Source organism: Corylus avellana, chromosome ca5 (assembly GCF_901000735.1).
Source record: "Corylus avellana chromosome ca5, CavTom2PMs-1.0".
NCBI classification, from domain to species: domain Eukaryota; kingdom Viridiplantae; phylum Streptophyta; class Magnoliopsida; order Fagales; family Betulaceae; genus Corylus; species Corylus avellana.
This window is the reverse complement of record NC_081545.1, coordinates 1,045,037-1,071,443: the sequence shown is the minus strand read 5'-3', so window position 1 is coordinate 1,071,443 and position 26,407 is coordinate 1,045,037. Positions and strand designations below refer to the sequence as shown.

Below are 26,407 nucleotides of genomic sequence, written 5' to 3'. Positions count from 1 at the left end.
GATCAATTTTACGCAACTTTGAGAATGTATAATTGATTCAAGGACTCTTTATTGCACCTTAGAATGCATTAGAACGAAGGAGGAAAACCTTCAACCTGAGAAAGATTCGCAACCAAAAGGGCAATGTATCATTGATTTGATTGTTACCAACATAAAGGTACTCTAACATCATACAATTACATCAGCACCACGCGGCGTTGTTGACGGCAACAATCCTACTGCAGCAGCCAGCTGGAGGCAGATCCCCAGCACCGTTACTTCTAATGTAGGATACGCAAGGCATCAGGCTGGTTTGAAAGCAAACAAAGAATTTACATTTGCTTGTCAATTCTTGCGGCTTCGAATTAATTTTCAAAAGCAGCTCCTACACTTCATTTCCTATTATGCGAATGAAGTAATTTGTTATAATATGTCTCTTAGCCTCCAACTAGACTTCTTGTGAAGGGAATAAAGGCTTTTTATTCTTTATTTTAGAGAATGATCACTTATTTTTTATTCTTCCTTAAAGCTTAAAGAAAAAATAATTAAGGAGAGAAGCAGAGTTGCCCACCCATTTTCTGTTTATTTTCATTGTAATTCCCTTTTCCCCATCCCCATTGATTAGATAAAAAATGAAAAAGGAAAGAAGCAGAGTTCATCAAGAACACTATGCTATAAAGTAAAATAAAACAAAAACTACCACCCGTTTTAATTTCCAACTAAATAAAATCAAAATTTTTGTAACATTATTTAAAGATTTAATGTCATTTTAAGAGATTGCAAACATTGAAAATGGCTTATCAGATATCATTCCAAAAAAGAGACATTTCTTACCCCCAACATCTTTGAGAAAGTGAGGCAAGCGGTAAGTCCAAAATTACCTAAACGAAAAAAAAAAAATAGAGGGAAAGAAAGAAGAGTATAACCTCCATTCTCCAATCCCCTTCCTTAAGATATCCTCCGCAATCCTCAGGGAAATTTTCCTGAAAGCAACGCTGCATTACAGCCCTCCGTATCCTCCTACTAAAACCACAACCCAGAAAATAAAGGGTGGGGGCTTCCAATTACACTCCCTGCAAAACAGTCAATTAGCATCTCCTTTTGAGCGATCTATCCATGGTGATAAGCCTATCATTCATAGCCACCCGTAGGGTGAATGCATGCTTAGGTTTTGCCATTGAAAACCAATCCACCTTGGACTGCTTCACCCTCAACTCTTCCCAGGTTTCCCTGCTAATGAATTTCTTTGATTTGGAAGCTACCCATATTGGAGTACAAATGTCCACTCTATATCATAGTTATCATAATTTGAATTGGAACCCTATCGATGAACAATAACGGGGTTGGCGAGAGAGTTTCTCGTACGTGTGTTTCTCAGCCGTTACCTTGTTGAAGGTTTACCTTTACACACTTTGCTGATTCATTCATCAATGGTTTCTAATTTACACGACACAAACTAGGAACAGAACCAACGAACAAACAAGATTGTTTAATATATGCTAGAAAAACATACAAACACAAATAGTAAGACATGCATTACATTGAAATTTGTATACGCTTACAATTCCATCAAGCACCCTATAATAATGCTAGAAACATAGACATTTATACTTTCCTAAAACATTTTATTTAACTAAATTCAAATTTATGACATTCTCCAATTGACCATTCTTCAAGTTTGCTACATCTTTCCAAAAATCTTCACAAACCAACCATACTTCCTTGTAATAACAATTTGCCCAATAACAACTCCAATCACAAATCCACATCCATACCCTATGACAACTACTTTCCACCCAAATTCAAATGAAGACTCTGAGCTTTGATTCTCTTCAAAAGGATAAGGTGGAGTTAGAGTGTAATTGAAATCTCCACATTTTTTTGATAGCGGGCTTCCACACAATCCTGTATTACCTCCAAATGAATTATTTTGAAACGTGTCGAGTTGATTTCCACGTGGTATAGGTCCTGTGAGACAGTTGTTGGAGACATTGAAGTATGCAAGAGAAAAGAGTTGGGTTAGTTGTGAAGGTATCTCTCCAAATAACTTGTTTCGGGAAAGGTCCATTGATTCTAGATTTGTCAAGTTCCCTAAAGATGCTGGGATATGACCTGTGAGAGCATTATTGGAAAGATTTAGCGAATGAAGTCCTTTAAGACTCCCCACAACTTCTGGAATTTCTCCTTCAAATCTATTGCTTGAGAAATCAATGACCCTAAACACATCTGGGATTTTCTCGTAACTTAACTTTGTGCCTTTGTTCGTAATTGTGATTGTGCATTGGCCAGAACTACCCAACCCATCTCCTGTAGAATTCACCTCCATGTAATTCAATTTGTTTCCTCCAACAACTTTCATGGCATTCCAATGTTGAAAATACTCTGTGGGCAAAATTCCAGAGAAACTATTTTGAGAGAGATCAAGGATATGCAACTCGGGGAAAGTATTATTGATTTCAAGACCCTTTATTGCACCTCGGAATGCATTAGAACGGAGGACGATAACCTTCAACCGAGAAAGAGTTCCCAACCAAAAGGGAAAGGTATCATTGATCTGATTGTTACCAACATGAAGAAACTCATGCATGAGACAGTTGGCCATGGATCTTGGTAGCTCACCTTGGAATTGGTTTTCACTTAAGTCAATCACCGTTAAGTTGTTCCCCACTGCCCATATTTTTGGGATGGTGCCTTGGAAGTTGTTGCCTCGTAGTATAAGTATTGACAAAGTAGAATTGACGTTTCCTAAACATGGATGAAACTTGCCACTCAAGTTGTTATAGGAAAGATCAAGTAGTTCAAGTGAACGCAGATTGCAAACCAACCAAAAGGGAAATATGTCATTGATTTGATTGCTACTAACATTAAGATACTCTAGCATCATACTATTAGCCATTGATCTTGGTAGCTGACCTTGTAATTGGTTTTCACTTAAATCAATCACCGTTAATTTGCTTCCCTTTTCCCATGTTTTTGGGATGGTGCCACAAAAGTTGTTGCTTCGTAGGTTAAGTACTGACAAATGAGAACTGAAGTTTCCTAAACATGGATGGAGCTTACCACTCAATTTGTTATAGGATAAATCAAGTTCATAAAGTGAACTGAGATTGCAAATCAACGGTGACATTTCTCTTATCAAGTTCCTTTGGACTCGATAAGTATTGATAGATGGTTGTGGAATGGGGAGTGATCCTTGCAGCATGTTATTGTCTAGATATAAACTAGCTAGATTAGACCATGGGAGAACAACCGGAGATTGTTCAAAGCCTTTTAGAAAATTGTTAGAAAGGCTTATTCTCACTAGAGATTCTCTACTTGCATTATACATCCATCTAGGTACTAGGCCTTCAAGATTGTTGTCTCCCAGATCAAGCCAACTCAATTTGTTTTGGCTGCGTAAAAAATCTGGGAACTTTTGTAAGTTGCAAGAACCCAATCCTAGAGTGTGAAACTGTGGAAGAGTATCATTTGAATTGGCCTTGGTTAGCAATGTCAAATTGTTGGATGATAGATCAAGCACACTTAAACTTTTGATTTTAAGAAACATGTCAAACTCCAGGGTCCCACTCAATTTATTATGTGAAAGGTATAGATAACGTAGTTGAGTCAGGTTAGCAAAGAAGGAAGAAGGGATGTGGCCTATAAGAATGTTCCATGACAAATCTAGAAAAGTGAGTTTGGTGAGATGTGACAGCTTTGAGGGGATTTGTCCAGAAAACACAGAGTCGGAGAGGTTTAGATAGGTTAACCTCAAAAGATTGCCAACTCCATATGGGATTTGAGAGCCGTTGAAGTCATTATTAGCAAGATTAAGCCTCTGAAGTTGAAGAAGGCCGAAGAGGCTATTGCTGGAATTAAAAGAACCGTAGAGAAAGCTGCTACTGAGGTCAAGGCCAATCACATGACCTGTGTCCCCATTGCAATCAACCCCGTCCCATGAGCAACAATCACTATTCGCTCCTTCTAGAGTCCATGATGCAACGCCTTTTGGATACCCAAAGGGATCAAGAGAAGCAGACTTCTTTATTATAAAGCTATCCTTGAATTGCAACAAGGCAGATCTCTCATCATCATGACAAAATGGCTGCAGAGAAGATAAAGAGGCAGTGAGTAAAACAAGGAACAATATTGAGAGAAGAAAAAGGAAGCGCACGAACTTGAAGCGATACAAATAGCTATCCATGATGTTTTAGTATGTTTTTGGCTGTTTAATTGGATAAGGTGAGCTGAACTACAAGTGAAGGGCTTTTATAGGGTAGGAAGGATATACGTACGCTTTACATAAGTTTGGAGACTACGTACAAATGGAATTTGAAAAAATAGTGACTCGATCAGATGCTTCCATTATTGAGTACTGCAATATGATTTCACATCAGCTGTTGTGGACCTTGTGGTGGTTTCACTTTCACACTTTAATTTATCAAGTCTTGTTTTCCCATTAATGCTTTTGCTTTTCTATGTCTTCCACTTGCAACAGATAAGTTAGGTGGCCACAGTGTGTGGGTTAGTGGAAATATTGTGTGAGGACCAAGTCAAGTCAAGCAAGTTCCTCTCTATGAAAATACTTTTCCTCGAAACAAACGGGCTAATTAAGACCACAAGTGATTTTGTTCATAAATCCAAAATGTATGCTAATTAACTTGGAGAAAATATTTTCTGAGGGCCAAGTCAAGTACGTTTCACATGCTTTCCTACGCCCAAATAGAAAAACTGATAAAAATGATAATTAAAGCACTTTCTATAATGTCTTATTTTTGCATTTCCTAAATGCTTTTGTGAAAGGAGTAATGTTATCTCCACTAATTTATCACATATTTTATCATTGACATAATGTGCTATAAGTAGTTTAATTTTTTGATTTTTTTGTGTTTGAAATAAAAAACTACTTAAAATACGTTACATTAACCTGTTTAACCAAGGGTGAACAATAACATTAACCAGGTTTTTGGTACTAGAAGTATTACAAGGTCCTGTTTTTTGGGAAGCTAGGAACAATCAGTTAAGAACAGAATATTCTTTCACTCTAATAATATGTTCACATTTTATGGAAATAGTGGCTAGTGGAAAATAGTATGCAACCAAATAAATGAATTGTCATTCTATATGAATAATCATTCCAATACAAGGGTTTATATATACTAGGAGTAATGCTAGATACAATAATTTTATCCAACCATCATCTAACAGTGCTGATATGATACTCCTAATTAACCATTTGATTAATCATTGTTAAATAAAGATAAACCCATTCTATCTCGTACATACAACAATGCTAGAACCATATATATATATATATATATATATATATAAGCAATAATAATCAGAAGTGTATGTGGCCTTTTGGGCCTACTTAATGGGCTTAATTTAGATGTTTTTAACTCTTTCACATTTACAGTTTTTTGGTTAATAAACTGAGTTTTGTTGTGATTGTTAAGAAAATAATAATAATAATAATAATAATAATAATGATAATGATGTTGCTTCAGAAGGTTATGTCGTGGACCACGCGCTTGTAGAAAAAAGAAAAAGGAATTGTAATAGTTCATAAACATAACACGTTGTGGAAAAATTATATATAAAAAGTAAAGCTAAAAGTATACAAGATGAGACTAAAACAAAGTTAGAATTGTTGATAAAGATAACACGTTGTGGAAAAATTATAAAAAGTAAAGTTAAAGGTACAAGATCAGACTAAAACAAAGTTGCAATTGTTCATAAAGATAACGCGTTGTGGAAAAATTATAAAAAGTAAAGTTGAAAAAGTATACAAGATCAGACTAAACAACGTGGAGAACGTTTTCCAAAAATTAGAAAGTGCTTTCATTATTGGATTGCATTGTTTGTTCCAAAACCAACGATAAAAAAGTTATAAGTAGAAATACATAATATTACAAGCTGACTTGGATTGTTGTTAATTATAGGGTACATAGAACTGATTTTATATAGGACAGAAATTTCTTCTAAACCAGTTCGAAAGAAATATCCCCCAACTCATTTAAAATAATGCTAAATATCAATAAACATTAAATTTAGTTTAAGTTAGTAAACTGCTATTAATGGCTTTAATTATTTATAGACACTTGACACTATTTTAAATGGGTTGAAGAATATTTTCTCCATACTAGTTTAGAGGAAATTTCTGTCCTTTTATATATGAGCTCTTTATAAAAATTATTCTCATATTTGAAAAATCAAATAAGGTGAAAATAAAGACTCCAACACAAAAAGGGCTCTATCTTATGCTCGTAAGGATAATCATTTGCAGGGATTTTGTTAAATTAAAACATGACACGCATTGAAGTCTTTTTTTAATTTTTTTAATTTTTTAAAGTGGCATTCAAATCGTATTAATTAGCACGTAGCAAGTATGTCTTATTATGAGAGAACCAACGCACACCACTAAACTCTCTTTACAATTACTCTCTTTTCTCTTTTAGATTTTTTTTTTTTTAAAAAAAAAAATTAAGAAATTAAAATACTTTTTATTTTACTATTCAAATAAACTCTACAATAATTTTCCTTATTTTTTCAAATAAATGCTAAAGAAAAAGAGAGAGGAAACAGACAAAAGAAAAAGCCGTTTTTTATATTAAAATAATATTAAGATAAGCAAAAGTATTACCCTACCCTAAATTTAGACAACACTTTTGATTAACTTAGTGTTCCCTAATTAATTTAGAGAACACCACGAGAGTTTGTTGCATGTGGTATTTTAAGAATTTTCCATACATTTAAGGAAGAGAATAAAATTTAGAAAAGCTACTCCTAGTGCTTACGTCAATCTTTTGCAGTACAATGACGAGTTGTCTTCAATATGCCTATACGACTTACGGTCTTTTAAGTATTGAGAGCACCCAATACATACCAACTGGCAACTACAGTAGTTGGTTCCGTTCGTCCTTCGACTTCTGTTGTATTCTTCTTAAAGTTGATTCCCTTGAAAATATTTTCTGGTGTTTAAGGTGTACGAAAAATCACACACACATATATATGATTTTCTTATCAAAGTTGAACTTCCATTAATGTCCATCGATCATCCAACTATGTGAAGTACTTAATTAAAGACTATGGGCTGGTCCCAAAAATGTAACATGGAGTATTGAGGTCACTACAAGAATCTGTTTCATTAGCATCTACATTATTAATTAGCGGTGATATTTGACATATGGTTTATTACAATTTTTTGATTAATTATAAGTCTTAGTATTACTAACCACCAGTGTCTTGAGAAAAATGTTTGATATTATTAACCGTTTTCAATTTTAAGAGAATATAATATTTGATGGCGCTGTTCGCTATCAATTGTTAGTAAAACAAAAAAAACTCATACACATGCAAACTCACACAAATGGTGAGATATTACATTAAAATTTTTATAAGCTTACAATTCCATCAAGCACCATACAATTATGCTAAAACTTAAACATTTATGCTTAATTCCTCTAAAACAATTTATTTAACTAAATTTAAATTTATGACTTCCAATTCACCATTCTTGGAGTTTGCTACATCCTTCCAAAAATCTTCACAAACCAATCATATTTCCTTGTAATCAGAATTTGCCCAATAACAACTCCTATTACAAATCCACATCCATACCCTATAACAACTACTTTTCAACCAAATTCAAATGGGGACCCTGAGTTTTGACTCTTTTCAAAGGGAAAAGGTGAGGTTGGAGTGTACTTGTAATCTCCACATTTCTTTGATAAATGGTTCCCACACAATCCTGGATTACCTCCGAATGAAGTATTATGAAATGTGTCAAATTGATTTCCATGTTGTATAGGTCCTCTGAGATGATTGTTGGAGACATTAAAGGATGCAAGGAAAAAGAGTTGTGCAAGTTGTTGAGGTATCTCTCCTAGCAAATTGTTTTGGGAAAGGTTCATTGATTATGTATCTGCCAGGTTCCCTAAGATGATGGGATATGACCAGTGAGACCATTATTGGAAAAATTTAGCAAATGAAGTCCTTCAAGACTCTCTACAAGTTCTTGAATTTCTCCTCTAAATTTATTGCTTGAGAAATCAATGACCGTGAACACATCTTAGATTTTCTCATACTCCAATTCTATGCCTTTGTTTGTCATTATAATTGTGTATTGGACAACTGAAGCCAACCCGAATCCAATAAAATATAAATCCATGTATTTTGACTTATTTTCACCAACAACTTTCATAGCATTCCAATGTAGGAGATACTCTGCAGGCAAATTTCCAGAGAAACTATCTATTATGAGAGACATCAATAATATGCAACTTGGGGAATGTATAATTGGCTTCATGACTCTTTATTTGACCATAAAATCCATTAGAACGAAGGACAAGAACCTTCAACTGGGAAAGAGTTCTCAACCAGAAGGGAAAGGTATCAATGATCTTATTGTTACCAACATGAAGATATTCTAGCATCATACAATTTGCCATGGATCTTGGTAGCTGGCCTTGGAATTGATTTTCACTTAAGTCAATCAAGGTTAAGTTGCTTCCCTATGCCCATGTTTTTGGGATGGTGCCATTGAAGTTGTTTCTTCGTAGTTTAAGTATTGACAAAGAACTGAAATTTCCTAAACATGGATGAAGCATGCCAGACAAGTTGTTATAGGACAAATCAAGTATATAAAGTGAACTCAAATTGCAAATCAATGGCGACATTTCTCTTATCAAGTTCCGTTGGACTTGATAAATCTTGATAGATGGTTGTAGAATGGGGAGTGACCCTCACAGCCTGTTACTTCCAAGTAACAAAACTTCTAACTTAGACCATGGGAGAACAACTGGAGATTGTTCAAAGCCTATTAGAAAATTGTCAGAAAGGAATATAGCTAAAATAGCTTCTATACTTGCATTATACATCCATTTGGGTATAAAGCCTGTAAGATTGTTGTCTTGCAGCTCAAGCCAAGTCAATTTGTTTTGGTAACGTAAGAAATTTGGAAACTTCTGTAAGTTGCAAGAACCCACTCCTAGAGTGTGAAAATGTTGAAGAGTATCATTTGAATTGGCCTTGGTCAACAATGTCAAATTGTTGGATGATAGCATAAGCACACTAAAACTTTTGATCTTAAGAAACATGTCAAACTCTGGCATCCCAACCAATTTATTAAATGAGAGGTCCAGATAAATTAGTTGAGTTAGGTTATTTAACAAGGAAGAGGGGGTATGACCTGTAAGAGTATCCAGATCATTGAGTTGAGTGAGATTACTTAATGAAGGTGGGATAGATCCAGAGAAATGGCATTTCCGAAAATCTAAAAAATATAATGAACTTAGATTTCCAATTGAATTCGGTAGTTTACCATAAAAACTTGTGCCCTAGAGTGTCAAAAGCTCAAAAGAACTGTTAGAGTGAAATTCAGGTAAATGACCAATGAGATCTTCATTGTATGCTACAATAAGATTCCGTAGATTTGGTAGCAAAAATATTTCAGTTGGAAATTCTCCCTGTAAGTAGCAGTATTGGAGATCCAAAGTTTCCAAATAAGATAAATTTGCCAAGCTTTTAGGCATTTGTTCATAAAAAAAAGAATCAGAGAGGTTGAGAGAGGTTAACCTCGAAAGAATATTGCTAACTCCAAATGGAATTTGAGAGTTACTGAAGTCATTATCAGCAAAATTAAGGCTTTGAAGTTGAAGAAGGCGGAAAAGGCTGCTGCTAGAGTTGATAGAACCATTGAGACAGCTGCTACTGAGATCAAGGCTGATCACATGACCTGTGTCCTCATTGCACTCAACCCCATCCCATAAGCAGCAATCATTGCTCCCTTCTTTTAGAGTCCACGATGCAACCTTAGGATATGCAGAAGGATCACCAGAAGCAGACATGTTAATGGTGAAGCTATCCTTGAATTGTAACAAGCCTGATCTCTCATCTTCAAGGCAAAGTGGCTGCTGAGAAGAGAAAGAGCCTGAGTAAAACAAGGAACACCGAGAGAAGAAAAAGGAAGTGCATGAACATGAACCGATACAAATAGTTATCCATCATCTTTTACTGCTCTTTTGATAAAGAAAGAACTACAAGTGAAGGGCTTTTATAAGCGTTACATAAGTTTGTACACCCAAGAATACGACTCATTCAAAACAAGATGTATTTTGAAAAAGTGTGACTCAATTATTGTAATCTATATGAAACAACCATGTAATCTAATCTTATACTACTTGTTGTTTTTCACTTATTGTTGAGAGAATTAATGAAAATCATGTGTAGACGAGGGCTGGGAAACGCGGTTTGAAGCGAAAGCACCTTGTTCCTTCCTATGAAAATATCTTACAAAGAGATAAACGAGCTTATGAGACCCCATGTGATTTTGTTCATGGATTCAAAATGTGCGCCTTGTAATTTCGAGAAAATATTGTACGAGGGCCAAGTCAAGTCAAGCACCTTTCACATGCTTTCCTGACCTCCAAATAGAGAAACAAAATAAGAGAGACCGAGAGCCAGTTTGTGTTATCTTGTAAATAAATGACGATTATATGGTAATTATAAATAGGTATTATCGAGAATATAAGAGGTTGGAATGGATAACCATCTCTTATTCTTTGTTTAGTGTGCAACCAAACAAATGAATGGCTATTTCATATGAATAACCATTCAATTCTAGATACTATAATTTTATCAAATCATTATCCAAAAATGATGACGTAGCACTCTCAATTAACTATTAAATTAATCATTGTTAAACAATAATAATAAAAAAAAAGTATTTAACAGTTGGTTATGAGTGCTATGTTAGCATATTGTTGGCTGAATGTTGTATAAAATTATATAGTATTTAGCATTACTAATATATACCTTATATGCCCAAATTTTGTGGTTTTCAACTGAAGTTGATTTTGTGAAGATCTGTGCTCGAGTCAACAAATGTGTCGAGTCTATCGACAAAGGCATCATGACATGGTCACCTTAAGCGAGAGCCTTGTCAACAAATATGTCGGATGAGCATCCTATACCATATCTTCAAGTAGCTAGTACTCTTACGGCGACACAATTAGGGCTATAAATAATTCAGTTCGTTCGAGAACTCGCTCAATATCCATTCAATTTAACTCTGCTCAAATTGTTACCGTAAAAATCTGCTTATTACAGTAAAATCTCGCAGAATTAGTAGGTGATAAATACCTCACACAACACACGAACAACAACTTGTTATCACACGTCAAGCTTATACGACTTGTGGTTTGTTAAGTATTGAGAGCACCGAATAAACCAAATCTAGTCGTTTACTCAATCAATAGGGAAAAACCACTATCCTCGACTACGTGCCAATACGACCGGTTAGTTGGTATATATCAACGACAGTCGTCGGTCCCATTCCTTCTTCTTCTTCTTCTTTTTCATTCAGTGCAACTTAAAGGCCGTTTCTTTGTTTTTTTATGCCTCAGTGAAGTTCAGAGGTCTGAAGCAAAACGAAGTGAGCCCAAAAGCTCCATATTCTTCGTTCACTGCATCCACAAAAGGTTAGTCCCATTGTTTTCATCAAGACCCACTTCCATTTCATTTACATTTTGTTGAATTTGGACGAAATAATTTGAATCAAACAATCGCTTTGGTTATACACCAAAGTTGTTCGGCTTGTTCGCGTACCAGAAGGAAACCCATTTTATCTGTTTTATGAAGAAATTATGAATAACAATTTTCCACTCCGTCGATTTTCGACTTTGCTGAATTCCTCTGTGAAACCCACGATCCCTGCGAATTTTGGAGAAAGGAAGTGGAAACCAATTCCAATACCCCACCGAACAGTCCCTGAGCCCAGAGGTCAAGACCTTGATTTCATAAACGTTGCACACAGCCACCTAATTCACTCTGATTGGGCTAAGCTCAGTTCGTTATCAACCGATCTAACACCCCTCAGAGTGAAACATGTATTGCTCAAGATTCAGAAGGACCATGTTCTTTCCCTCGAGTTTTTCAACTGGGCTGGGATTCAAAAGCCCAGTTGCCATTCCCTCGAAATTCATTCCATAATTCTCCACATTCTCACAAAAAACCGGAAATTCAAATCTGCAGAGTCCATTTTGAGGAACATTATTGTATCTGGTTCCACAGATGTACCCTCCAATCTGTTTGAAGAAATGCTACACTCGTACCGCTTGTGTCATTCTTCGCCTCGTGTTTTTGACTCACTTTTCAAGACTTTTGCGCATATGAAGAAGTTTAGGGATGCCACTGATACTTTTTGTCGAATGAAGGATTATGGATTTTTCCCTACTATTGAGTCGTGTAATGCCTACATGAGCTCTTTGCTTGATTTGCACAGGATGGATATTACTTTGGCATTCTACAGAGAAATGCGGCGTCATAGGATTTCTCCAAATGTTTATACTCTTAATATGATCATGCGCGCTTACTGTAAATTGGGAAAATTGGAGAAGGCTGTTGAGGCATTTAGGGAGATGGAGAGCATGGGTTTTAGACCGAATACTGCATCTTATAACACATTGATTGCAGGACATTGCAGTAAGGGTCTATTGAGCTTTGCAGTAAAGTTTAAAAACTCAATGGAAAGGAGTGGGGTGCACCAGGATGTGGTTACATTTAACACGCTTATCCATGGATTTTGCAAGGAAGGGAAATTACATGAAGCTAATAGAGTTTTCATTGAGATGAAGGCCGCAAATGTTACTCCTAATATTGTGACCTACAATACCTTGATAAATGGGTATAGCCAAGTGGGTAATAGTGAGATGGGCAGCAAGCTTTATGAGGAGATGTTGAGGAATCAAGTTAAGGCTGATATTTTAACGTATAATGCCTTGATATTTGGACTATGCAAGGAGGGTAAGACAAAGAAAGCGGCATATCTGGTTAAGGAACTTGATAAGCATAACTTAGTGCCAAATGCCTCAACGTTTTCTGCCCTTATTTGTGGTCAGTGCATGAGAAAGAACTCCGAACGTGCCTTTCAAATATATAAAAGCATGTTAAGGAGTGGTTGCCATCCAAATGCACATACTTTCAAAATGTTGGTATCAACTTTCTGCAAAAATGAGGACTTTGATGGAGCAGTCCAAGTCTTGAAGGAAATGTTTGAGAGATCAATGGCTCCTGATTCAGGCATTTTATCTGAGATTTGCAGTGGGCTTTGCCAGTGTGGAAAAATTGAAGAGGCAAAGATGTTATGTAGTGAGATGGAAGCTAGAGGTCTTATGCCAGCAGGCTTTGACAAATCCGAAACCACCAACTTTGGTGCCTAGTATGAGAAGAAAGCATTTGGAGGTAAATGCTAAGGGTGTATGCACCTAAGCTTTCCATGTAACTTATAAAGGTTGTGTTGTTGTAAATTGACCTCTTCTTGCGCCTGATCTCACCTTGTAACTTGTAAATCTTAGCTTTTAGTGGGAACTACACTTTTTACTTTGAGAGCAAAACTAAAGCAAGCTGTATAATCTTCCATTGTTTTATTTTTACTGTGAAAAGCAAGTATAATGATTTCTTACATTAAGGTTGCAAATTTGGTGCTCTGCTTCCTAAGATTATTGTGTTCTTTATTTACCTTTTATCGAGGAGGAGGTACTAGGACCATTTTTTCTGAATAGCACTAGGATGAATGGCAAAATTTTCCAGGTAGGACCACTTGTAGTTTGATGTCTATTGCTGTCATCCAGGTGTTTAAGGACCATTTCATGATTAATTTTCCGATATTGCAAGACTATCCTTACCCTGGGGGAGCTATTGAGTCAATTAGTGGAGTAACGGAAGTTCCTATTCACAACTCTGTAACTCCAGCTACTCCTACCTTGGCTACACCAAACCAAATCACCTTAACCTCTAGGAGGTAAGTTCAGTTCAGGAGGGTTTCACGTTAAGAAGCAAGGAGGCAAGGGCTCCAATAAAGGGGCCATCAAGTCAAACTCTCCATGAAGGAGGTACGGTTCAGTTACTTTCCCTCTTTTTGCTCATGCATTTTGTTTGTTACAATATCAGGAGTCTAAATAATCCCATTGAACAAAAATAAGTCTAAATTCTCCATCAAGGAGGTAGGGGTCAATAAAGCGAGGTGCGACATTGGAATTTGTTCAGGTAATTTTTTGTTTTTGCATTTTTTTTTGTCGACATATATTGGTCCTTTTCGGCACATATATATGTATAGAATACTAGAAATAGCTCTAGATTCATGCAAGGTGATGATGATGGTTTCTCATCGTCCCCATGGGAGCATGTTGTCAATTGCTTCTCTATTGGAGACTTCCCCTCAACAAGATGGATGGTGGTGGTCCCTATAAGAGCATATGTTTTGATTGCTTCTCAATTGGAGACTTGCCCCACGTTGGATAGAAATCAAAATAGGATTCAATTGGAAACTTGTTCCACATTGGATAGCAACCATAATAGGATTCAATTCGAGACTTCCCGAAATATTCATCTCTCCAACACTTCAAACTGGGTAATCGTTTGACCCTTTTTTTTTTAATTGTAATTGTACCAAACTGATCCTTAGGTGTCAAAACTATCTTAAAGATCCATGGAGTAAGCTATTTCTCCAAAATGGTCCCCGCCGTTAGCTGTTTGACCGAAACCATTAACACGCGACATAACTGATAACTTAGTCTATTGTAAAATAAAGTTTTTACCTTTAAAGTTAAAAAATAAAAAATTGGTCACCCCTCCATAGGGTGGGGTGGTCAGCCACCTTTCCCCGTTACATTGGTACTCATAGATATGAGTTCTTCAATTTAGTCCTTTTTTTATTTCTTTCTTTGGGTTTATTCAGTTGGGTCTCTTCAACTCGGAAATGGTAAGAGACCTCACAATTGGCTAACATCATTTATTTTTTTTGCAAGTCCTATGATCAGATTCAATCTAATGCAAACTCAAATTAGAGAAACAATGTCGTTTCGATTGCTGTGAACAATTTGCACTTACCAAATCACATTGTCCATTGGTACTCCAAGAATAGAGGCCGGCAGCACTATCAGGGCAAGGTATATCTACAACATCTCTCATAAACATGCCATAAAACTGTTGGTTCTTAGATCCAAGCGTAATGGGACATTTGTTTCTCGAGTTAGATCCTTTTTTTTTTAATATTTTTTTTCTACGTTTGATTTGGCATTTGTTGACGTGGTATTGACATTGGATGCTGTTAACTTTGACGGTAAAGTTACAAAGAGACCTCCTTGAAGCTTGAATAAAACTTAAGGACTTTATTCTTTAAATTGGAAACCCAATTGAGTAAACCCAAATTAGGTAAAAACCTTGGGGCATTTTCAAATTTATTGAAGGACTGAGGAGTTTTTTTTTTTCACTTTTCTTTTTGTGGGGGCGACTCGGTCTTCCTCTCTTCGCAACTGGCATGGTAGATGATGCTGGTCTCTCCTCTTTTCCAAATGAACATGCATTTCTATTGCTTCTCAATTAGAGACTTCCTAACATATGTTGTAATTAAAACAAGACTCAATTGGAGATTTTGCCGAGGTGAATGATGGTTGTTGGGAACATGCATGTTGATTGCTTCTCAATTAGAGGCTTCCTCACATTTGTAGCTGTGAAAACAAGGCCCAATTGGAGACATCCCCATATATTTATCTCTCCAACATTTCAAACTCTAAAATGGTTAGGCATTTTTATTCATTTATGTATTTATTTATTTATTAAGCTACCTTTCCAGGGAGCAGAATCAGGGAATAGAAGATGGAGTTGTTTGGTGACAGTGGTAGAAGGGACAAGGCACGACCAGTTAAAGCATGTGCTTAAGTGCTAACACATCGGTCCCTTCCTGTTGTACTGCTCAAATTACTGCATGAAAATCCAGCTATTCTCATGCTTGGAGCACAGCAAAGTTTGATTGGAGTACTTGCTTTCTAAAACAATTTCAAGTAATCTTGTGAGCAGGGAACCTCTGTGATTGAAAGCAATCAGCATCAATCCAACATTCTGGGTCTCTCCCTATTGCCCCCACATTAATGATGACTTTTGTCTTCGTTGGTATGTCATATCCACTCATTTTACATCTTTCCTTGGATTCTCTTATTAGTAAGGGAACAGGAGGATGTAATCTTAAAGTTTCTTTGATCATATTTCGCGAAATCTAACTGCTGCATGTCTTTCCCTTCCAATTTTCTCTTCCCTATCAGGACCTGTCGCACTTCTGCTTGTGCCTTCTCCATTATTCTTGGGTTTCTTATCAGCTCAGACATTGGCCATTCTAAGGTAGTTGCTGAACTCTCACCTGCTCCAATATAGATGTCCTGAAAAAGATTGAACTAACATTAAGCCATATCAACATCATCGAGTTGGTATGCCCATTCTGTTTTGTTGACTGTTTTGGGTGGGCTGCTGTTATTTGGGTTGTGTGGTTGACAAAAGTGTACTTATATTGTTTCTGTTTTTGTGCAGATTTGTTTGTGGTATAGTGTGCTCCAATGGTATAGATTGGGAAGATTTTTGTATATATGTTGTTTTGCTTTAGTTCTTTGTAACTTTGTTCCAGTGAGTTTTGCTTGCCGGAGAGAGTTTTTGTTCGGGTTTGTGGAATGGAAAATTCATCCAAAATAAATAAATAAATAAATAAAAGACTGTAAATCTCGTAAGTATTCATTTTGACTTCTGCACTTTTCTCCAAATGCTGCGCCCTAGAAATTGAAGTGTTTGTGAGGGACAATAACTTGTTGCTGAGATTAATGGGAAGTCCCTAAGATGAGGACATGGATTCGGTAAGATTCCATACCTCTTCTTCTCTTATTGATCCATCTAAATAAGTGGTGAATGCATAGGTAGACCTACTAAAAATGAATGCAACGATATGATTCTTTCAAAGTTTTAATGAACATCTAAGTTATGTTTTTTCCTCTTATTTTCTTGTGGGTGAATATATGATCACCTTAAATGGACAACCTACTGTAAAGTTGTGGTCTTCCAAAATTAAAAATCTCTAAATTCATGTGAGAATTATTAAAATAAGGAAAGGAAAATACAGACACATGCAAACTTACACACAAATTGTAAGATATTACATTGAAATTTTTACTGGTTTACAATTCCATCAAGCACCACATAATAATGCAAGAAACATAAACATTTATACCTTTCCTAAAACATTTTATTTAACTAAATTTAAATTTGATACTTTCTTCAATTCACCATTCTTCAAGTGTACTACATCCTTCCAAAAATCTTCACAAACCAATCATACTTCCTTGCAATTACAATTTGCCCCATAACAACTCCTATCACAAATCCGCATCCATATCCTATGACAACTATTTTTCAACCAAATTCAAATGGAGACTCTGAGCTTTGATTCTCTCCAAAGGGAGAAGGTGGTGTGTACTCGAAATTTTCACATTTCTTTGATAGCGGGCTTCCACACAATCCTGAATTACCTCCAAATGAACTATTCTGAAATGTGTCAAATTGATTTCCATGTGGTATAAATCATGTGAGACAGTTGTTGGAGACATTAAAGTACTCAAGGGAAAAGAGTTGTGTTAGTTGTGGAGGTATCTCTCCAAACAACTTGTTTTTGGAATGATCCATTGATTCTATATTTCGCAAGTTCCCCAAGGATGGGGGGATATAACCAGTGAGGGCATTATTTGAAAGATTTAGTGAATGAAGTCCTTTAAGAGTTCCTAGGAGCTTTGGAATCTCTCCTTCAAATTTATTGCTTGAGAAATCAATGACCGTGAACAGATCTTGGATTTTATCATACTCCAAATTTAAGCCTTTGTTTGTCACTGTAACTGTGCAAAGGACAGTACCATTGAAGGAGCCGTCTCTGCTAGTAATATCTAGCTCCATGTATATCAACTGATTTGCACCAACAACTTTCATGGCATTCCAATATAGGAAATACTCGGTGGGCAAATTTCCAGAGAAACTATTTTGAGAGAGATCAATGATATGCAACTTAGAGAATGTATAATTGATTAGAGGACTCTGTATTGCACCTTGGAATGCATTAGAACGGAGGACGAGAACCTTCAATCGAGAAAGATTTCCCAACCAAAATGGAAAGGTATCATTGATTTGATTGTTACCAACATGAAGGTAACTCTAACATCATACAATTAGCCATGGATCTTGGTAGCTGACCTTGCAATTGGTTTTCACTTAAGTCAATCATCTTTAAGCCACTTCCCTTTGACCACGTTTTTGGGATGGTGCCATGGAAGTCGTTGCTTCGTAGTTGAAGTACTAACAAAGGAGAACTAAAGTTTCCTAAACATGGAGGAAGCATGCCACTCAAGTTGTTATAGGACAAATCAAGTAGTTCAAGTGAACTCAGATTGCAAATCAACAACGATGACATTTCTCTTATGAAGTTCCTTTGGACTCGATAAATCGTGGTAGATGGTGGTGGAATTGGGAGTGATCCTTGCAACGAGTTATTGCCAAGATCTAAACTTGATAGTTTAGACCATGGGAGAACTATTGGTGATTGTTCAAAGCCTACTAGAAAATTTTCAGAAAGGTTTATAAACTCAAGAGATTCTATACTTGCATTATAAAACCATTTGGGTATTAGGCCTTGAAGATTGTTGTGTGAGAGATGAAGAAAGCTCAATTTGTTTTGATTGCGTAAGAAATCTGGGAATTTTCGCAAGTTGCAAGAACTCAAATCTAGAGTTTCAAACTGTTGAAGAGTATCATTTGAATTGGCCTTGGTTAGCAATGTCAAATTGTTGGATGAAAGGTCCAACGAAGTTAAATTTTTGAAATTAAGAAACATGTCAAAATCCAGCATCCCACTCAAGTTATTTTCATTTAAGTAAAGATGCTCAATACTCTTGAGTTCAGAGAATGAACTCGGAATGGTACCTTCCAAGTTATTTCCTCCTAAGCCAAGAAGCTCAACACTCTTGAGTTCAGAGAATGAGCTCGGAATGGTCCCTTCCAAGTTATTTTCATCTAAGTAAAGAACCTCAATACTCCTGAGTTTAGAGAATGAGCTCGGAATGGTACCTTCCAAGTTATTGCTTCCTAAGTCAAGCAACTCAATACTCTTGAGTTCAGAGAATGAGCTCGGAATGGTACCTTCCAAGTTATTTTCTTCAAGCTTGAGAAAAGTTAGTTGGGTCATGTTACTTGGCAAGGAAGAAGGGATGTGACCTATAAGATTGTTCCATGACAAAATCAAAAGAGTGAGTTGGGTGAGGTTACTCAGTGAATGTGGGATAGATCCATTAAAATGGCATGTGTCAAAATCTAAAACATGTAAAGGCCTTAGGTTTCCGATTGAAGTTGGTAGTTTACTATAAAAACCTGTTTCGTAGAGTTCCAAAACCTCAAGAGAACTGTTAGAGTGAAATTCGGGCAATTGACCAATGAGATTCTCATTCTCTGCTATGCTAAGATCCCGAAGGTCTGGTAGCTGAAAAATTCTGTTTGGGAATTCCCCAAGCAATCCACAAAATGTTAGATGTAGAGTTTTCAAAGAAGATAAAATTGCCAAACTTTCAGGTACAACAGACGAGATATTGACATGAGAGAGTAAAAGTTCTTCTAGGCTTGTGAAGTTTTGGACAAAACTTCTCAGATCTCATCCAGTATATAAACCACCACTGGAAGACAGATCAAGGGAAGATAACTTGGAGAGTTGTGAAACTCTTGAAGGGATTTGTCTTGAAAACATGGATTGGGAGAGGTTGAGATGGGTTAGCCTCGAAAGATTGCCTACTTCAAATGGGATTTGGGAGTAGTTAAAGTCATTGTAGGCAAGGTTAAGACTTTGGAGGTGAATAAGGCTAAAAAGGCTACTGGTGGAATTGATAGAACCGTAGAGACAGCTGTCACTGAAGTCGAGGCCAATTACATGACCTGTGGCCTCATCGCACTCCACCCCATCCCACGAGCAGCAATCACTTTTGTCTCCTTCTACTGTCCATGACACAACCTTTTCACAATTAGGATGAGGAGGATAATAATAATAATAAGAAGAAGAGGCATCTTCTTTGATGATAAAGCTTTCCTTGAATTGCAACGAGGCAGAGCTTTCATCATCATGACACAGGGGTTGCACAAAAGGAGAAGAAAGAGGGAGTATAAGATTCAAGAGTGAAAGTAAGAAAAGCAAGCGCATGAAAATGAAGAGAGAAAGCGATAAGAAACCCCCCATTATGTTGGATTTAGTGTTTCCTTAGATATGCTTGGAGGCTGGGGGTGAAGGTAGGAGAGAGCTTCAATTTATAGGCTGCACACAGATCTAGAGTGTTGTGCACCTAATAATATGAAAGCTCAGGAGTCGCAAGCTAATTACAAATTGAGAAATGCTTGGCTTCATTAAAAAGTCTATCTTTCGGCCATTTTAATCCTAAGTGGCATGGTCAATTTTTCAGAAATTTATTAATGTATTGTTTAAAATCTATTAATTTTAAAATGGACCATGCCACCTAAGATTAAAATGACCAAAAGATGGACTTTTTAATGAAGTCAAACATTTCTCTTACAAATTAAGCGCAATGGACCAGACCACGTGGCACTCACTTGATGAAGTCAAGTCATTTGCGTGTGCCTCCAATCTGAAATGAACAGTTGGATTGGATGAGATACAAGTAATTCATGCGGTGTGAGTCTTGTGCAGTTAATATGAAGGGTTGGGGAGATGAGAAATAATTCATTTATGTGGCGTTTCTTTCACACACTCAAATACAACTCACGCTCGTTGGTCAAACTAGCTGTCACTCTCTCCTCTCTGCCAATTAATTAAAGGATACAAATTTCTTTCAAACTCTCTTCTCTCCTAATTAATTGAAAGAAGACAAAATTTCTATGAATGGAAGGAAATTTCTTTCAACTCACTCTAATAAATGTCAAATGTCTTCTAACATGTTTCGGTCCTTAGGTTGTATAGAAATTTCCTCAAAACCAGTTTGTAAAAAATTTGTGTCCCTTTAAGTTAGTAGAAAGTTAATAAATGATTGTTAAGAATGTTTAAAAAAAAAAAAAAAATGTGCGTCTCATATGTTAAGAGGGGAAAAGGATCCTCACCATTTCAAGTCTCCTTCATTTCCTCTATTTAGTGCATTTTGAAGAATAGTGTTGTCCAAAAATTTTATCTACATATGTAACATATTTTAGGGTTTAGACAACACTACTTTTTAAAATGCACTAAATTAAAGAAATTGAAGAGATTTGAAATGGAGAGGATCATTTTTTCTGTTAGAAGACACTTAACATTTATTAGAGTGAGAAAATTTCCTCGAAACTTCTGTCGTTAATGAAATTTTATTGGTCCTATGAAGACTTTAACTAGCTTAATTTCCAACTTCTTTTTAATCCCATTACCAATATCTTTTTTATTCTAAGCACCAAATTACTTTCGCTAAAGTAGACTGTTTCCAGTAAAATACAAAATTGGAAAGTAACAAACGTGTTCTTGGCGCTAAATGCTATTTATTTTTTTATTTTTTAAGTAGGTGATTCCCTTGGTAGTCAAGTAGTCAAGAGGTTAGGTAAAATATTAAAAAATTAAATAAAAATCTAAAAGGTAACGAACGTAGTCTTAGTTCTAAATTGCTTTTTATAAAGTAGATGCTGCCGCATTGCTAGTGAAGAAAATTTTCTTTCTTATATCTCTCCTCTAATAAAAAATGCTAAGTCGGATGTAGGTTCTTTAAATGATTGAATAGATAAAATAAAAAAAAATGTGGTCTTTTAGCTAAAATTTAGCTAAATATTTATTGAGCCAAGAGCCAAACACTTTGTGTCTATCAAATATATATAAATACAATCGTATATGCTCAGTTTTGGATATCAACCAAAACATATTCTCAAAACTTTCATTATAATCATGTGTTCTAATTTTATTTTTTTTTTAATAATTTTCACATAGGACCAGGAGGACACGGAAAAAACACTAAGAAAGAACCTAGCATATCCCAAAATAATTCTCAAAATAAAATCTAAAGAATATCTTATCCCTATCGATCGAATTAGAATGCATGAGAGACCTCTATTTAAGAGCACATACTTAGAATGAAAGTTTTGAGAATATGTTTTGGTTGATATCCAAAAAAGAGCATATTCGAGTGTAACACCTTGGTCTCATATTGGGAAGATGAGAAGTAGCATACATAGAGTGGATGATTTATAAATAAAGTCATAGGTGCTAAGTCCTATATTGCCTAGTTACAAGTGTTTGGCTCTTTGCCATCTAGGGCAATTTAGTGCTAAGACCACTTTTGTTACTTTTCAATTTTTTCTTACCTACTTTAGAAAAATCAGTTTAGCGCTTCCTTTTTGTTGAGAAACGGTTTAAGCTCTTGACCAGAAGGGCAGCATTACTTTAGAAAAAACACTTTAGCAGTAAGACCACCTTTGTTATTTATTATTATTATTTTTGGCTGAGAAACAGCCTAATCTCTCGACCAGAAAGAAAATCACTTAGCGCCAAGACCACGTTTGTTACTTCAAAATTTATTTATTAGAAACAGCCTAACTGGCCTCTTGACCGGGGTGGGGGGCTGCCTTACCTACTTTGGAAAAACCATATTATCCAAAAAATAATAATAATAATAATAATAATAATAATAATAATAAAGTTTTAGGAAATATGTTGATAATGTACACGTAGCTACATTTGATAGGTTAAAACATGACTTTTTTTATTACGTATTTTCTAGTGTTCTTCTTGTACTAAGTGAATATTATTTTCTAGGGATATGCTAGGTGCTCTCCTAGTATTCTTCTCGTGTCCTCCTAATCCTATGTGAAAATTATTTTATAAAAATCAAGTGAGAGAAATAAGAACAACTTTCTTTTTTGTTTTTTATAAAATAATTTTCACATAGGATCAGTAGGACACGAAAAGAACTTTAGGAGAGCACCTAGCATTTCCCAATTATATTTTATACATTACCTTAAAAAAAATGGTTAATAACTTTTTTGGTACCTCGGTTTTAACGTTTTTATTTTTTCTCCCTTAAGTTTTCAAACCAGTCAAATCTGGTACCTCACCTATGGGAAAAGATAAAATCGATACGTCATTTAGTTTATGTGAGAGAAAATTAATGGAATTCCACGTGTCACTCTCGTAATACGCCACATGTCCTATAAATTAAAATAATAATAAAAAATAAATAAACTAAACCTTTTTTTAGAAAAAAAAAAAAAAAGTGAAAATTGTATGGGGTGGTTGACCACTCCATTTTGGCCAATTGGGTGGCCGGCCACCCCCATTTTGGCCTTCAGCCACCACAAGGGGTAAAAAAGGGGTGGCTGAAACCCACCCATTTGGCCTTGGGGTGGCTGAACCACCACCAGAGGAGCCATTGGGTGGCTGCCAAGCTGCACAATGGCCTCTGATGATGGTCTGACTGCCTCAGTAACTAAAATGGGGTGAAATACAATTTTTCGGACTTTTTTTTTTTTTTAGGTTTAGTTTTTTTTTATTATTATTTTATTATTTTTAATTTTTAGGACATGTGGTGTATTATGAGAGTGACATGTGTAATTCTGTTAATTTTCTCTCACATAAACTAACGGGATGTATTGATTTTGTCTTTACCCATAAGTGAGGTATCAGATTTGACTGGTTTGGATACTAGGGAGGAAAAAATAAAATCGTTAAAACCAAGGTACCAAAAAAATTATTAACCATAAAAAAAATGCAAATATATGATTCTTTTAAAGTTTTAATTAATGCAAAGGTATACCTACCAAAAAATGGATTTGGCTTCTATGCGGTAGTTTGCACTACCGCATAGCTGCGGTAGTTCAAAACTGCACCAGAATAATTGTGTGCCCCACCTACTAATAATTAAAAATATTAAAACTTTAAAAAAATATTAAAAAACAAGAAAATATTAAAAAGAAAAGTAGAAAAAACCTGAGAAAAGAAAGGGGTGGTTTGAGCCACCTATCATGGCAGTGCAGGTGTGGACAAACCACCCATGGCCAGTGGGGTTATCCGACCACCCAAAGGAGCAAAAAAAAAAAAAAAAAAAAAAGGTTTGGATTTTGGTGGTGGCCGGACCACCACAAGGGATGGGGAAGTTCAGCAAGCCCCATATTAGTGTGGGGTGGCCGAAACCACCCCAAAAACCAAATCTAAATTGCATCGCCCTTGGGGGTGGTCCGGCCACCCCCAAAAACCAAACCCAACTTTTTTTTCTCTTCTTTTGCCCTTTTGGGGGTGGCCCAATGGCCATGGGGTGGTTTGTCCACCCCCAAACCAGCCATGATAGATGGCTCTAGCCATCCCTTTCTTTTCTATATTTTTTTCAACTTTTCTTTTTAATATTTTTAATATTTTAATATTTTATTGTTTATCGTTTTTAATATTTTTTAAGGTTTTAATATTTTTAATTATTAGTGGGCGGGGCCCACAATTATTCCTGTTCAAAACTGTACCAAAACAGTGCAGTTTTGAATTACTGTAGCTATGCGGTAGTTTGCACTACCGCATAGAAGCCAATCCCAAAAAAATAATGCAAATATATCATTTAGGAATGATTTCTAATTTGCGACACAAATTAGGAACAAAGCCAAGAAACAAAGAAAGTTGTTTGAATTAAGGAAAAATAGGAAAGCATAGACACCTGCAAACTTACACGCACAAATCGTCAGATATTACATTGAAATTTGTATTGGCTTACAATTCCAACAAGCACCATATAATAATGCTAGAAACATAAACATTTATTATTTATCTTAAACATTTTCTTTAACTGAATTTAAATCTATGACTTTCTCCAATTCACCAATCTTCGAGTTTGCTACATCTTTTCAAAAGTCTTCACCAACCAATCATATTTTCTTTCAATAAAAAATTTTCAAATAGCAACTTCTATTACAAATCCACATACATAACCTATTACAACTACTTTCCAAAAAAATGTAAAGGAAGCCTTTGAGCTTTGATTTTCTTCAAAGAGAGAAGGTAAAGTTGGAGTATACCTGAAATTTTCACATTTCTTTGATAAAGGGCTTCCACACAATCTTGGATTGCCTCCAAATGTATCAAATTGATTTACGTGTGCTATAAGTCTTGTCAAACACTTGTTCAGACATTAAATGATTCAAGAATACTTAGATTACAAATCAATGTGACATTTCTCTTATCAAGTTCATTTCGACTTGATAAATCTTTGTAGATGGTGGTGGAATTGGGACTGATCCTTGCAGCATGTTACTGCCAAGATCTAAACTTTCTAGAATAACCAAGGGAGAACAATTGGAGATTGTCCAAAGCCTATTAGAGAATTGTCCTAAAGGCTTAGAGCCTCTAAGCCATTATGTACTTTCATTATATACATCCATCTGGGTATTAAGTCTCGAATATTGTTGTCTCACAGCCCAAGCCAACCCAATTTGTTTTGGTTGCATAAGAAATTTGGGAACTTATATAAGTTACGAGCACCCAATCCTAGAATGTTAAACTGTTCAAGAGTATCATTTGAATTGGCATTGATTAGCAATGTCAAATTGTTGTCTTGTAGCTAGGGCAAACCAACTTAAACTTTTGAGCTTAAGAAACATATCAAATTCTAGCATTCCACTCAATTTATTGGCTAAAATTTGGTCCAAATAAGTTAGTTGAGTCAGGTTAGCTAAAAATGAAGAAGAGATGTGACCTATAAAAGTATTATATGACAGATCTAGCAGAGTTAGTTGGGTGAGATTACCGAGTGAATGTGAAATAGATCGAGAGAAATGGCAATCCCAAATAGTTAAAACATGTAAAGAACTTAATTTTTCAATTGAAGTTGGTAGTTTACTAAAAAAAAAAAAAAAAAAACACTTGTAAGCCGGAGTATCAAAACCTCAAGAGAATTGATTGAGTAAAATTCAGGCAAATAACCAATAGGATCTTGATTGTACGTTACTCTAAGGAACTGTAGGTTTGTTAGCAAAAAAAAAAAAAAAAATTTGGTTGGTAATTCTTCATGTACCGAGCAATTTTTTAGGATATTGACGCGAGAGAGTAAAAGTTCTTCTAGGCTAGTTAAGTTCTGGACTAAACTTCTTAGTTCACTTTTAGTATATAAACCATAATTACCGGACAAATCGAGAGAAGACAACTTAGAGAGGTGTGAAATCTCTAAGGGAATTTGTTCAGAAAGCACGGAGATTGAGAGGTTGAGATAGGTTAATTAGCCTCAAAAGATTGGCTGTTGTAGGACCACTTCTTACCCTGAATTTCTCGTAGCATTAATTTCCATAACCAAATTAATGTCAAAAAGTATGACATATATAGATATATACCTTCTTCTCTCATCACACACCTTGATCTCCTTCTAATCAAAGCTGAACCTCCATTAATGTCCATCATCCAACTATGTGAAGTACTTTAAGAACTATATGGGCAGGTCCAAAAAATGTAACATGGAGCATTGGAGTCACTACAAGAATCTGTTTCATTAGCATCTACCTTATTAGCGGTGATATTTTACATATGGTTTATAGTAAAGTTCACATACTCCCCTCAAACTATCACCCCTCCAAACTTTTAATTATGACAATGTCTTCCTTAAACTACTAA

The 26,407-nt window shown here is 35.6% G+C and overlaps 3 protein-coding genes across 8 annotated transcripts; 1 reads left to right on the top strand and 2 right to left on the bottom strand.

The window, feature by feature from the left end:
• Positions 1 to 1,660: 1,660 nt before the first annotated feature.
• On the bottom strand, positions 1,661 to 4,162 carry LOC132180623 (receptor-like protein 9DC3). The gene has a single exon (XM_059593512.1). The coding sequence runs from the start codon at positions 4,160 to 4,162 to the stop codon at positions 1,661 to 1,663; it is 2,502 nt and encodes an 833-aa protein (XP_059449495.1).
• A 7,182-nt stretch (positions 4,163 to 11,344) lies between these two features.
• On the top strand, positions 11,345 to 16,548 carry LOC132180290 (pentatricopeptide repeat-containing protein At4g26680, mitochondrial-like). 6 transcript variants are annotated; one of them, XM_059593059.1, is made up of 7 exons: positions 11,345 to 13,548; positions 13,633 to 13,850; positions 13,962 to 14,004; positions 14,766 to 14,906; positions 15,593 to 15,909; positions 16,059 to 16,134; positions 16,321 to 16,548. In XM_059593059.1, the coding sequence occupies exon 1, from the start codon at positions 11,604 to 11,606 to the stop codon at positions 13,176 to 13,178; it is 1,575 nt and encodes a 524-aa protein (XP_059449042.1). In that variant the 5' UTR covers positions 11,345 to 11,603; the 3' UTR covers positions 13,179 to 13,548; positions 13,633 to 13,850; positions 13,962 to 14,004; positions 14,766 to 14,906; positions 15,593 to 15,909; positions 16,059 to 16,134; positions 16,321 to 16,548. The 6 variants fall into 6 exon arrangements, with proteins under 6 accessions (XP_059449042.1, XP_059449041.1, XP_059449044.1 ...); XM_059593058.1 differs by having other exon boundaries at positions 11,345 to 13,200; positions 13,590 to 14,004; XM_059593061.1 differs by lacking the exon at positions 13,962 to 14,004 and having other exon boundaries at positions 14,778 to 14,906.
• LOC132180622 (receptor like protein 27-like) lies at positions 15,930 to 19,006 on the bottom strand. The gene is made up of 3 exons (XM_059593511.1): positions 17,964 to 19,006; positions 17,608 to 17,803; positions 15,930 to 16,172 (listed from the first exon to the last, which is right to left on the bottom strand). The coding sequence occupies exons 1-3, from the start codon at positions 19,004 to 19,006 to the stop codon at positions 15,930 to 15,932; spliced, it is 1,482 nt and encodes a 493-aa protein (XP_059449494.1).
• Between the last annotated feature and the right edge of the window lie 7,401 nt (positions 19,007 to 26,407).